We start from the raw sequence: 12,330 nt of genomic DNA, 5'->3' as shown, positions 1-12,330 counted from the left end.
ATTTTACAATTTAAGTGGGTTTTTAAAAAAAAAAGTACTGTGGAAAGTGAACCTCCTCAGTGGAGCCTAGAAACTCCCTTTTCTCTAATTCTTTCCCTTTGCCGCTCATTCCCCTACCTACATTTCCCAAACTGTCATGCCTCTGGAAAACAGCACCCTTTAAGCCTCTTGGGTGAGGCCAAGAGGCTAGGGAACGAACTTCTCAGGGAGAGGGAGAGGGCAGAGTCTCCCTTTCAACACAGAGACCCATGTAGCCTTCTGACTCCTCGCCTACCTGGGGGTTAGGCAAACAAAGAGGCTCAGAGGTGAAGGAGTTTGAGAAAAGGGGCACAGAAAAGCAGAGGAGGCCTTAGATGGGGGTGCAGCTAAAGTCTGACCAGCCCTGGTGGGTCAGATTCCTGCAGCTCTTGGCTGATATAAGAAACCTTTGAGGATTGTTGGGAGGGAAGGGGGATTTGCCTAGCTTCCCGAAGCTGGTGACTATATTTTATTTCTCTGCTTACCCTCATCTCTTGCCCTCTTCTCTGTTTCTTCACTTCTAGGCAAATCATCTCTTCTTTCTCCTATCCAGCCAAAGTAGTTGCTAAATATGCTGAAACTTGGATGTATTCTCTAGACCTGTCCCTTTTGCCAGCACAGGCTTCTAGGAAGCCCTGCTGTGGTCTGGCTTCCCGTTTTGAACACCTGTCCTTACCAGATGTCACTACACTTCATGGTTAACTACCCTCAATAACTTTTCCACTCACTCCTTAAAGCCACTGCCTCCCAAAGCTTCTGAGCTCGCCATTCTATTCACATGGGCCTCCTGGGAGTCACCATTGATGTAATTTAACCCAGTGACCTTTTCCAAGTCTTCACCCTCTTTAATTTCTCTGGAGCATTTGATATCCTTAACCACCATCTTGAACTGCTTTTTCTGTTGGCTGTCCTCCTATCTCCTCCTCATGTTTCCTTCACTAGTTCTTCTTTTAATGCCCTAAATGGGAACGCCCTCTAATGTTTGTCAGTCCTCTCGTCCTCTTTCTCTCTCTGTCATCCTGACTTCAGCCTCTGGCATCCCTTTAGCTCCCCCTTGAGTACAATAATTTCCCAACCTGGAAGGACCAATCTCAAGTTATAAAATTCATCCAGGCACCCAGGAGTCCCTACCCATCTGGGCCTAACTTATTTGTCCAGACACATTTTTCTCTGAGTATATTTCTAGGAGATAGTTTGATACTCTTCAAAGAGATTTAAAAGCAGGAAGATTTAAAAGCAGGATTTAAAGGCAGGAAGATAGGATTACAAATGATGGCTATATTGTTTACTGGCTGTGAGATCGTAAGCAAATACTCTTCTCTGAACCTTTTATTTTCTCACCTGTAAAGAAAGGACAAAAATAGTACTTAAAAGGGATAGTTTGGACACTTTAAGATAATGTGTCTGGCATTCACAGGTACTCAATAGATAGAAATTATTATTATTGTTGTTACAGTGAGGACTACAGGTCTTTTAATGAAGCAGAATGTTCCCCATAGAAGCTGTAGGGTCCAGCAGCCCACAGCATTACCTAGGGTGGGGACAGACACAAAAGAATCACAGTCAAGATTATAGAGGTAGCTCTAAGGGGGAGATCTGGTATTCTTTGTGTCCATTCTATTGATATGAATTCCCCTGCCCTATACCCTGCTCGCATCCTAGATAAAACCCATCAGGGTGGAGAGGATGCAGTAGTGATCGCGGGGAGGGTGGCCAATACATAGCCTCAGCTCAGACCTGTGTCTATAGAAACTTATAAGGAAAATAAGTATTATAAATGAGTACCAAGAATGAATGGGCTAAATTCTTCATCATTGAGGGAATGCAGCATTATTTCAATAGATTCTTTTTAATAACCCTACCAAGTAAGTACTAGTTTAAGCCTGATTCAGGAGGTTAAAAAGAAAACAATTGAGTTTGAGATTAAGGTTTATCCCAAGTCACAGCTAATAAGAGTAGATCTGGGACTCGAACTCAGGACTGCCTAGAGACTGCTTATTTCACTCTACTGCCTTAATTTTCAGGCTGGCTGAAACATATGAGCTCAAGTTAGGAGCACATGGTTGTCAGGCCGACATTAAAATTACTGACATCTGTTCTGTCTAGTTCCAAGCAGAATGGATCCTCTCCCATTGACATTGTAAAGTAACTCCACCACAGAATCAACCTTGGTCACCACCAAACATTCAAACTAACTATCAGAAAGTTGCATTATACAGAAAAGAAATGCCTCTGAAGTTAAATCACTTCCAGAGAAGTGCAGCTGAACTCTGAAACAAATGTGGCAAACTATGGGTTGAAACTCCCTCTAGAATTTGATTGCATAAGCCAGAAGGCACTTAGTTCAGCTGTAGTCTTTGAAAAATGTCCATAATCTCCCAAAATAAAATGGCTGTGGCCTCTAAGCTTTTAAAATTCAGTCATTTCCGTTTATGAATGGAGTCAATTGTTTCACAAATCTAACACTGTTTACCTAAGAACCAAGATAATGCACATGAAAGGAAAATCGACTTTGGAGACAAGCAGATTCATGGCAACAGCCAAGTCCACATACCAAGAAAAATCAGGTTCAGATATTCTCCAGGGCTCTTGTGCCCAATTCTGGCAAAAGTTACTATTGACAGGTTCGTTTTCTTACTCTCTGCAGCAGAGCATTAACCCTAGTACTTTAACTCAAAAAGCTCTCACATCTTGAGCATCCCTAAGGTGGGGAAATCTCAGAGCATTATAATGAGGATGAAATGAACTAATGCATGAAGCTCAGAGAGCACAAAAGGGAGCACCGGGGAGTAGCTGACAAAGCAGGCTCTGGAGTCTGAGTTGAGCACCTATCAGATTCAAGACCAGTTAACCATTCTGTTCCTCAGGTTTTCCATCTGTAAACTGGGGACTAGGCATTGTTACTGATCTCATGGGGTTATTATGAGGAGTTAATATATGCAAAGTATTTATAGCCTAATACATTAGCATTAAAACTATAGCCATTATTATCTCAGTGTTTAGCACATGGAAAGTATTCAATACATGGTAGCTGTTAGTAAATTCAAATTACAAACATCAGGGTAGGGACTGTGTCTGCTCTTCATGGGTCTTGCATGGTCCCTCATATATCAGTCTGTATGTGCACTCTTTGGTATATTGTAAATATAACATCAGTTAGCTAACTGATGCAACCAACTATTATAAACTAAATGAAAACACAGTAAATTGATAATATGGTTCATGCTATAGAAAGATTTACGTTTCAGAACTTTGAATCTCTGGTAGCTGTGCAGAATACAAACCCAGCAACTGCTGGTAGGTAATCTTGCATTTTTCTTCTCCCTGCCTTTCCAAAGCATCTTTTCATGCAGAGTATTATTTTCTCCACCTTATATATTTTAGAATAGCTCAACTGGGTTCTTCACATGCACTGTGGTCCTTCTTCATGTGGGAACCCAGACTGCAAAATCCAGAAAGCCATCTCCATTTATTCCAGTGGTTTTCAAAGTGAGGCCAGGAGTATCAACCTCACTTGGGAGCTGTCATCCATGGAATATCTCAGACCTATAGAATGAGATGTTCTGGAGGTGGGATCTGGCAATTTATGTTTTAACAGGTTCTCCAAATGGGTCTGATGCCTCTTTGATGTAGAATATGGCGATATTTGAGATTCAGATAGCAAGCCTGTCTCCAAGGAATGCAGATCTCAGAGAGTACTGCTTCTGGAGAGAAAAAGAACCTAGTGATATTCTCCTGCTAAAAAAAATATCCCTCAAATTTCAATGGGGTCAGGATCTGTCTCATCAGAGCAAAGACAAATGCCATGACATGAATGTTACTCTTCTGCAGACACTTGTGTCTAGCTAAATCTACTTCCAAAGAATAGTGCAGGAGATTTGTAAAAGGGCCACAGTCATCCTGGTCATCAGAACATGGAGGATATACTGAGCTTGAATAACAGGGGTTGTAGAGACTGTAAGGGGTGGTTGGCGCTGACTGTGAATATGAACTTTGGTCTTTCTTCAGCAACTGCTGTTAGAGACCCCTTCCTGTGCCAGAGAACCACCTGGGCCCAGTTCCCTCCATCCTAATGTAGCTCTGCTTATTTTCTCTCCTTTATTTTATTAGCAAACATTAACTATACATTATAGTGGCTTTGCTTTTTATCTGTTTGTCCACTTCAAGTGGGACTCAAAAGTAGAGCAGCCCTCAGAAACCAAGTCAGAGGTAAACAGTCACAGAGCAGGTTTTGGTGGCCATCACAAAACCTCTTATTTCCTAGAGTAATCACTTATGTAAAATGATTAGGAAATAACAGTTGCTAATAAGCTGCTTCACCAGAAGTCATTTCAAATCTGTTATCACCTGAGGTATAACTTCCCTGAAGTAGAAAGATAAAGTCACCATGGAGATGGCCCTTCATTCCCATCAGCAGCCACCATCAGCGTTACAATTTTAAAAACTCTACTCTTTCTTTTATATCTAACATTAAGAAAACAAAAAGGAGCTGGGCAGGGTGGTGCAGGCCTATAATCCCAGCAGCTCGGGAGGCTGAAGAAGGAAGATTGTGAGTTCAAAGTCAGCCTCAGCAACTTATTAAGGCCCTAAGCAACTCATCAAGACTCTGTTTCTAAAAATATATACATAGGCTAAGGATGTGGCTCAGTGATTAAGTACCCCTGGGTTCAATCCCTGGTATGAAAAAAAAAATTTTAAAGAAAGAAAACAAAAAAAGTCGCACATCCCCACTTCTCACACATCACTCAGGTGAAAGAGGCCACCTACAATCAGCCCAGTCTCTGTCTACCGTTTAGTTGAGCCAGTGCTCACATCTGAAATGTTCTTTCTTCATTCTCCTTTTGCTCATTCGAACCCTGACACTGTGGCTCTCCAAAAGTTTCTAAAGGAAGAAGCACAATCTCATCTTCAATGGATCTATCAGCTTCTACATCAACTTTTATCTGCCTCCCCATCAAAAATTATATAATTTTAAAAACCGCACTGAGGCAGATGTGTGTTTACTTTGAGAAGTAAAAATGTTAACATTTAAACTGAAAGCCTGTTTCAGTTTTAAGGTACTTAATTGCCTTACAGCATATAATAAACCGAGCCCATCTTGTCATTCAACTAATGGAGGGAGTGATAAAGAGATAGGCGCCCAGGACCCTATTCATTCCAGTGTTCCTTTGTACTTGGTTTACTTTGGCACCGTGCCTCATGTGTATTTTACACTTCTTTACATTTTGTACATCCCTGTATGACAAATACTTGTCAAACAAAAACTAAACAGATTTATAACCCCTTAACTTGAAATGAGCCAAAATTGAACTGCCAAAACTTTATGACTTCATTTTCTTTCATAGTTTTCCACTACATTGGTTCAAACAGACAAACCCCACTTGAGGTCAAGCAGAGGTCATTTCACTTTCATTACTAAAATATAATTTACAATATGCCAGACCTAAACAAGTTTAGCCTAAAGGGTTTGTATAATGTAAACCATCTGTTCCTCAACAATACAGCTAATTTCCTGCCATCACCGTACAGTCTACCGACTGCTTCTTGAAGGGTTTTTATGATTTTTTAACTAGTTCAGGATTTATGTAAAATTTGAAAATGAGTCTATAGTTAAGACTCATTTGTACCAAGTAACTTGAGCATTTTAAAAATGCAAATCACTATGTAAAGGATTCCCCTGAAACCAATTTCTGAGCGGTTTGCTCTGGGTATTACTGTGCCAGCTGCTGCACAGGTGTTCAAAAGAAAGGTTTTGTGAGATCTACCATTGTATATGTTTTCTACACTTCTTTCTAAAGCAAACCCCAAATTTGTTTTTGTTTGTTTGAGGGTACAAAGGATTGAATCCAGGGGCCTTAACCACTGAGCCACATCCCTAGCCCTTTTTATGTTTTATTTTGAGACAGGGTCTTGCTAAGTTGCTTAGGGACTCAGCCTCTTGAGCTGCTGGTATTATGGGCATGTACCACCACACCTGCCTCCCAAATTTGGTTTTGAGTGCTTCTAGTAGACTATTCCTTCCTGCTATATAGGTGGGAGAAGGCTTGGACTCCATACTGCTTGGCCCATGGGCCCATGGGAATGGTGAGATATGACGAGACACACTTTAGGCCAAAATGTAGTCTTTCATGTATCTGGACAGGGATAAAGAACAATTATAATTCTGCAAAGTGATCACACCCTGGAGCTCATAGCCCTGCGAGGTGTCAGGCCTGGTCTGAGCCTCCAGAGACATTCTGTATTTGCATCTATGTGGAATTGCTGACTTCAGCCTTCTTTGGTTTCACACAGGATGGGCTTTGCAGATGCAAGTGCAGCTCTTTGGGGTCTCCTGAAAAATCTTGATACTTTCTTTAAGCCTCTTTCTCCTTATGTAGAATGGCAAAATCACCTTTGGAAATTCATTTGTTTGCCTCCGTGGAGGGGTGGGCAGCCTGCTCCTAATAACCAGGGGCCATGTGTCAGGTTTCACCAATTCCCATCATTCCTTCTTCTCTTCCTATTCCCAGAAGTCTGGCCTGCTGCTTCCTTGTCCTATTTGCCAGCATCTGCTCTTCAACATGAGCTCTTGCTGCCTCCACTTCTATCCATTCTTACCAGAACTCTCTGAGGAGTTCTTCAGGTCACAACTTTGTACCCACCCTCCGGCTTCCAAACAAGTTATGTTATTTTTTTTCAATTATTTTTTTACTAACAACAACAGGAGAACAGAGAAAAGTTGTCAAGAAGACACTTAAACATATATTTTAAAATATAGAAGGAATCAGACAAGACTCTAGAGCTACTTAAGGCTATAAATGGATCTAAATCATTTGCATTTACTCCACTTCTTGGATGACTTCCCTAATGAGGATAATGAGAATGATTTAAAGGACACTTATTAGGTTGAAGTTACTTTTATACATTGTAGTATTTAATCCCTACTGCAACTGGACTAGTTATATTATTTCTTAGATATGGAAACAGGTTCAGAGAAGTTAAGAAACTCACTCAAGGTCAGCAGCTAATATATAGGACCTCCTCCTCAGGGTTGTGTTAATATTTATGAAGTGCTTAGAATAGTTTTGGCACATAGTACTATATAAGTATTCACTATTGTTAATAGAAAACAGCAGATCCAAGATGCAAACTCAAACTTGTATGATTCCAAAGCTCACTTGGTTGGAATTACACCATACTGCCTATGGGTCAGTTTCAAGCAGTGGGGGAGAAGAGGGTGTTTGGTTTCTAACTCTTTATTATATCAGCCTAATAACCCATGGGTTTGTTTCCCAATTCTCATTTTCCCAAAAGAAGTTTTAGTACTAAGTCTCTTAGCCCTCTCTACCATCAAAAGCCTGGGGAATGTTATTTAGTCAAAAAGAAATACCTACTATGCTGTTCAAGGGACCATCACATCAGTTAGATTCATTTACATCATTAGCAAATATTATTATTCAAGGCCCCAATCTTAACATCATGTAGGAAAAAGTCATCTTGGGTTACTCTTAATAGAAAAAGTAAAATCATCCAAGTGCTGCAAGAGAAAAAAGTTAGTTCAACTGGTCCTTTCTTATCATCAACACCTTGCTCTCCCAGAGGAACTTCATTAGTTGCCACAAGTGCTAGGGCTACAGCTCAGTGGTAGAGCACATGCCTAGTGTGCATGAAGCCATGGGTTCAATCCCTAGCAAATAATAATAATAATAATAGTAATAATAATAATAATAATAGTAATAACAGAAGGATCCAGACAACAAAGGAAAAATTGTGGCTAGACCTATAATTGCAGAAGAAATTTCTTGATTTATCCCGTGGAAAGGCTGACCATATAGTTCTAAATTTAACTATTCATTTTTTTGAATTGATAGTCCATTTTCCTATATAAAAAATATAAAAAGGCATGATAGCAAGTTGGGATGTACCTAAGTGGTGGAGCACTTCCCTATGAGGATAAGGCCCTGGGTTCAATCCCTAGTACCACCACCAACAACAACATAAAATAACAGGAAAAATTTCCACTTCTGTGCCCCTTTCTAATTCTTACCACCATACCTTCCAGATAACCATTGCCGTACCCCAAGTCTCCTTTTGTAGTTTCTATATGCATATGCAGAGAATTATGAGTATATTCATTTTTCTCCTTTTTTCTTTTTTTTTACAAAATGTCACAAACAGCATTAACTCTTTGTTTACTTTTTCTGTTAAATTCAGCAATAGGATTTTGGAGACTTTTCCATATCAGTACAGGGAAAACTTCCTTATTCTTTTTCACAAGTATAGGATATTTTATATACTAGTTCTACCATGACTTATTTAATAAGTAGGTCTTCTCTAGGGGGACATTTGAGTTATTTCGAATCTTTTGCTATTACAAACAATACCATAAAGCATAGGACTGAATCAATAAGCTTTTCTTTACTGGAAATTTAAAGAAATCATTAAAAAAATGCATTACCATTAATTTCAGCACAAGTGTATTTTTAGATTCTTTTCTGGTTGCTTCATGCCTCCTTTCAGATGCTTTGATGTCTTGCCTTAAGAAATGTTTTAATCCACATTATTCCTTTCTTTCACACAGAGCAAAGCTAAAGAGCTGCCTCTTTCTGCTGTACGTTTTATGGAAGAACTGGGCGAATGTGCATTTGGAAAAATCTATAAGGGCCATCTCTATCTCCCAGGTATGGACCATGCTCAGCTGGTTGCTATCAAGACCTTGAAAGACTATAATAACCCTCAGCAATGGACAGAATTTCAACAAGAAGCCTCCTTGATGGCCGAACTGCACCACCCCAATATTGTCTGCCTTCTGGGTGCTGTCACTCAGGAACAACCTGTGTGCATGCTTTTTGAATATATGAATCAGGGGGATCTCCATGAGTTCCTCATCATGCGGTCCCCACATTCCGATGTTGGCTGTAGCAGTGATGAAGATGGCACTGTAAAATCCAGCTTGGATCATGGAGATTTCCTGCACATTGCAATTCAGATTGCAGCCGGCATGGAATACCTGTCTAGTCACTTCTTTGTCCACAAAGACCTTGCAGCTCGCAATATTTTAATCGGAGAGCAACTTCATGTAAAGATTTCAGACCTTGGGCTTTCCAGAGAAATTTATTCTGCTGATTACTACAGAGTTCAGAGTAAATCTTTGCTGCCCATTCGCTGGATGCCCCCTGAAGCCATCATGTATGGCAAATTCTCTTCTGATTCAGATATCTGGTCCTTTGGGGTTGTCTTATGGGAGATATTCAGTTTTGGACTCCAGCCATATTATGGATTTAGTAACCAGGAAGTGATCGAGATGGTGAGGAAACGCCAGCTGTTGCCATGTTCTGAAGACTGCCCGCCCAGGATGTACAGTCTCATGACAGAGTGCTGGAATGAGATTCCTTCCAGGAGACCAAGATTTAAAGATATTCATGTCCGACTTCGGTCCTGGGAGGGTCTCTCAAGTCACACCAGCTCTACTACTCCTTCTGGGGGAAATGCCACCACGCAGACAACCTCCCTCAGTGCCAGCCCAGTGAGTAATCTCAGTAACCCCAGATATCCCAATTACATGTTCCCAACCCAGGGTATCACACCACAGGGCCAGATTGCCGGTTTCATTGGCCCAGCAATACCTCAGAACCAGCGCTTCATCCCCATCAATGGATACCCAATACCTCCTGGCTATGCAGCCTTTCCAGCTGCCCACTACCAGCCAACAGGTCCTCCCAGGGTAATTCAGCACTGCCCACCTCCCAAGAGTCGGTCCCCAAGCAGCGCCAGTGGGTCGACCAGCACTGGCCATGTGACCAGCTTGCCCTCATCAGGATCCAATCAGGAAGCAAATATCCCATTACTACCCCACATGTCAATTCCAAATCATCCTGGTGGAATGGGAATCACGGTTTTTGGCAACAAATCTCAAAAACCTTACAAAATAGACTCAAAGCAACCATCTTTGCTAGGAGACTCCAATATTCATGGGCACACCGAATCTATGATTTCTGCAGAACTGTAAAATGTGCAACTTTTGTAAATGTGGTATACAGGACAAACTAGAAAGCCGTAGAAAAGATTTATATTCAAATATTTTTATTAAAGTAAGGTTCTCATTTAGCAGACATTGCAACAAGTATCTTCTGTGAAGTTTAACAGTGTCTTACCAAGCAGGACAGACACTAGCCAGGAAAAAAAAAAAAAAACGTACTGTGGGATTTACAGTCCATCCAGGTGCATGGAGTGACATTGGGATTGGAACATTCGGTTTCAAGTACTTAAAACTGGAAACCATTGAAGAAGAAAAGAACCTGGTGATTAAACATCAAACCAAAAAGGAAAGTTGAATGGTGCTTTATGTATTTGCCTTTAGTCACCATGACTGGTTTCTCCCCGAGATGTATATACCATAGCATTTGTCTACCTGCTGTCTTTTCTTCAGGACAAATGTTCAGGAATTATACTGATTCGATTTAGACTCTATGCGTGTTTGTATGGAAGTGGTGTTCAGAGTCAATGAGGAAACTTTAGGCCAAATTTGAAATCTTGGATGGAAATGAGCCATAACAATGTATCACATGCCCTGAAGTCTTCTCCACAGTGGGGCTTCCTTGGGAAGGTGCAGAATATGCCTCTTTGTGAACCACCTTTTCTGATCATGAAGGCCTTTTCCACATTTTCCTTTCTCACAATGTGTTTACACAAGTCCTTGAAATAACACAGGGCATAGCACCCTAAGAAGGCTGAATGTGGATGCTGGAATTGATTGTTGATTGGTAGTTCACCTGGCTGCATTAGGAACGAGACACTGAAGGAGGCATAGCCAGGGAAATTGTCCCTCAACCTAGATAAACATCCATGGGAGAAGAACAAGAGTTCCCAAAAAGACAGCCTCCACAGGAGTTCCCCTGGACCAATAAAGCTGAAGAGTAGAGGTGTGGCTGCAGACAAGAAGGCCACATCTTGCAGCCCCAGCCCCATTTACAAGTTGTTTGAAGTGCAGGGTGCTTACCATCAGTGGACTTTAGGCAAACAGGGAACCCTGCAATGATACCAATAGCTTGGAAATTTAAAGCCCCCCACCCCCACCTTTTTTTTCCCCCTGTACTGGAAATGTTCACAGATTTTATTTCAGCCCCAAGAATTATAACAATGTATTCATACAATTAGTTGAAATCCAAAGACAATACGTTCTGTTTTGCAAGACATTACAGTATTTCGAAAAAACAAGTAATGAGTTTTCATTTCAAACGGTACCAACAACTGCATTCTTTAAACTGGTAAATAAGCAACATAATCCTTTTTGCCTTCTTTAGAGAGGGGTATCAAATGTGCTTCTCCTGGCATTTACTTGCCAAGCATCTTCTGCCAAGTTTAGAATTCTTATGGGTTTCAAGTCCTATATAGGAAGGAGCTTTATATTTGATTTTTCTCTTGTTAAAAAATAACTCCTTTATTCTAAGAACAATGTCTCCAAGTCTTGTTTTCATTTAAAGCTATGTGAGACTTCCAGGATGTAAATTAATTCCTGGAAATGATATTTCATGAGGAGAATGTAAAAGAATTAGAAACCACCTTGATGTTTCCATTTTAAAAAATACAATTAGCATGGGAAAGCAAGGAAAACTATTTAACAAAATGTGTTGTAATTTTTCCAAACTTGAATTTTCAAAGAACAAACATGAACTTATAGTTACTGTGAACTCAAAGAATTGGCTATATTCAGATTTTCTGGGAGATAAATTAAGACATATTTTTGTGGCATGAATAAGCTGATTCAAGACATTACATTTCTTAACATTAGGTAGAGGAGAATATTTGTAACCTTTTGTTGCTATGCAACTATTTAATGATGAAGCTTCAAACCACAGTTTTGTATATCATATGACAATCAATTGTTTTTCCAAGAATATTTATTATTTTAAGTAAACACAATTTCAGTGAATCTGAGTTTTTCTAGGAATCCCTTAAAGGGAAATTAGCATTCCATGAGCCAGTAAAATACCTTCTCTGGAAAAACATTATTATGGTTAAAAAATAAATTCAAGTTAGTTTTTTATAAAGAACTATGACATTTATTTTAAACATTTTGTAATAGCTGAAATCATTAAGGTGAGCAAACTAAATTTCAAAACCACTTGTAATAATGTATTTTATAACAGCACTGTGATACTGCATAACACAGTCCCTTTTGTATTAAATAGTATTTTTTCACAAACTGAAAAATATCTTTTGCTTTGTTGACAATGTGTTTTGTAAGATTACTTTATTTTCAGATTCTTTTTTTGCACAAAACTATGTTTATGGTTTGTATCACAGAAGTGAAAATATATCTTTGCATTTTTA

General features: G+C 39.8%; 1 protein-coding gene across 1 annotated transcript in view; it reads left to right on the top strand.

Moving 5' to 3' along the window:
• The window catches only part of Ror1 (receptor tyrosine kinase like orphan receptor 1), a 168,119-nt gene extending 155,789 nt beyond the window's left edge, over positions 1 to 12,330 (top strand). The window contains exon 8 of the mRNA XM_048815236.1: positions 8,579 to 12,330. Within this exon, the coding sequence (XP_048671193.1) occupies positions 8,579 to 10,006 (1,428 nt within the window). The 3' untranslated portion in view covers positions 10,007 to 12,330. The remainder of the gene's footprint in view (positions 1 to 8,578) is intronic.

The sequence above is a fragment of the Marmota marmota genome, unplaced genomic scaffold, assembly GCF_001458135.2.
Source record: "Marmota marmota marmota unplaced genomic scaffold, marMar, whole genome shotgun sequence".
NCBI lineage: Eukaryota > Metazoa > Chordata > Mammalia > Rodentia > Sciuridae > Marmota > Marmota marmota.
This window is presented reverse-complemented; position numbering and strand designations above follow the sequence as displayed.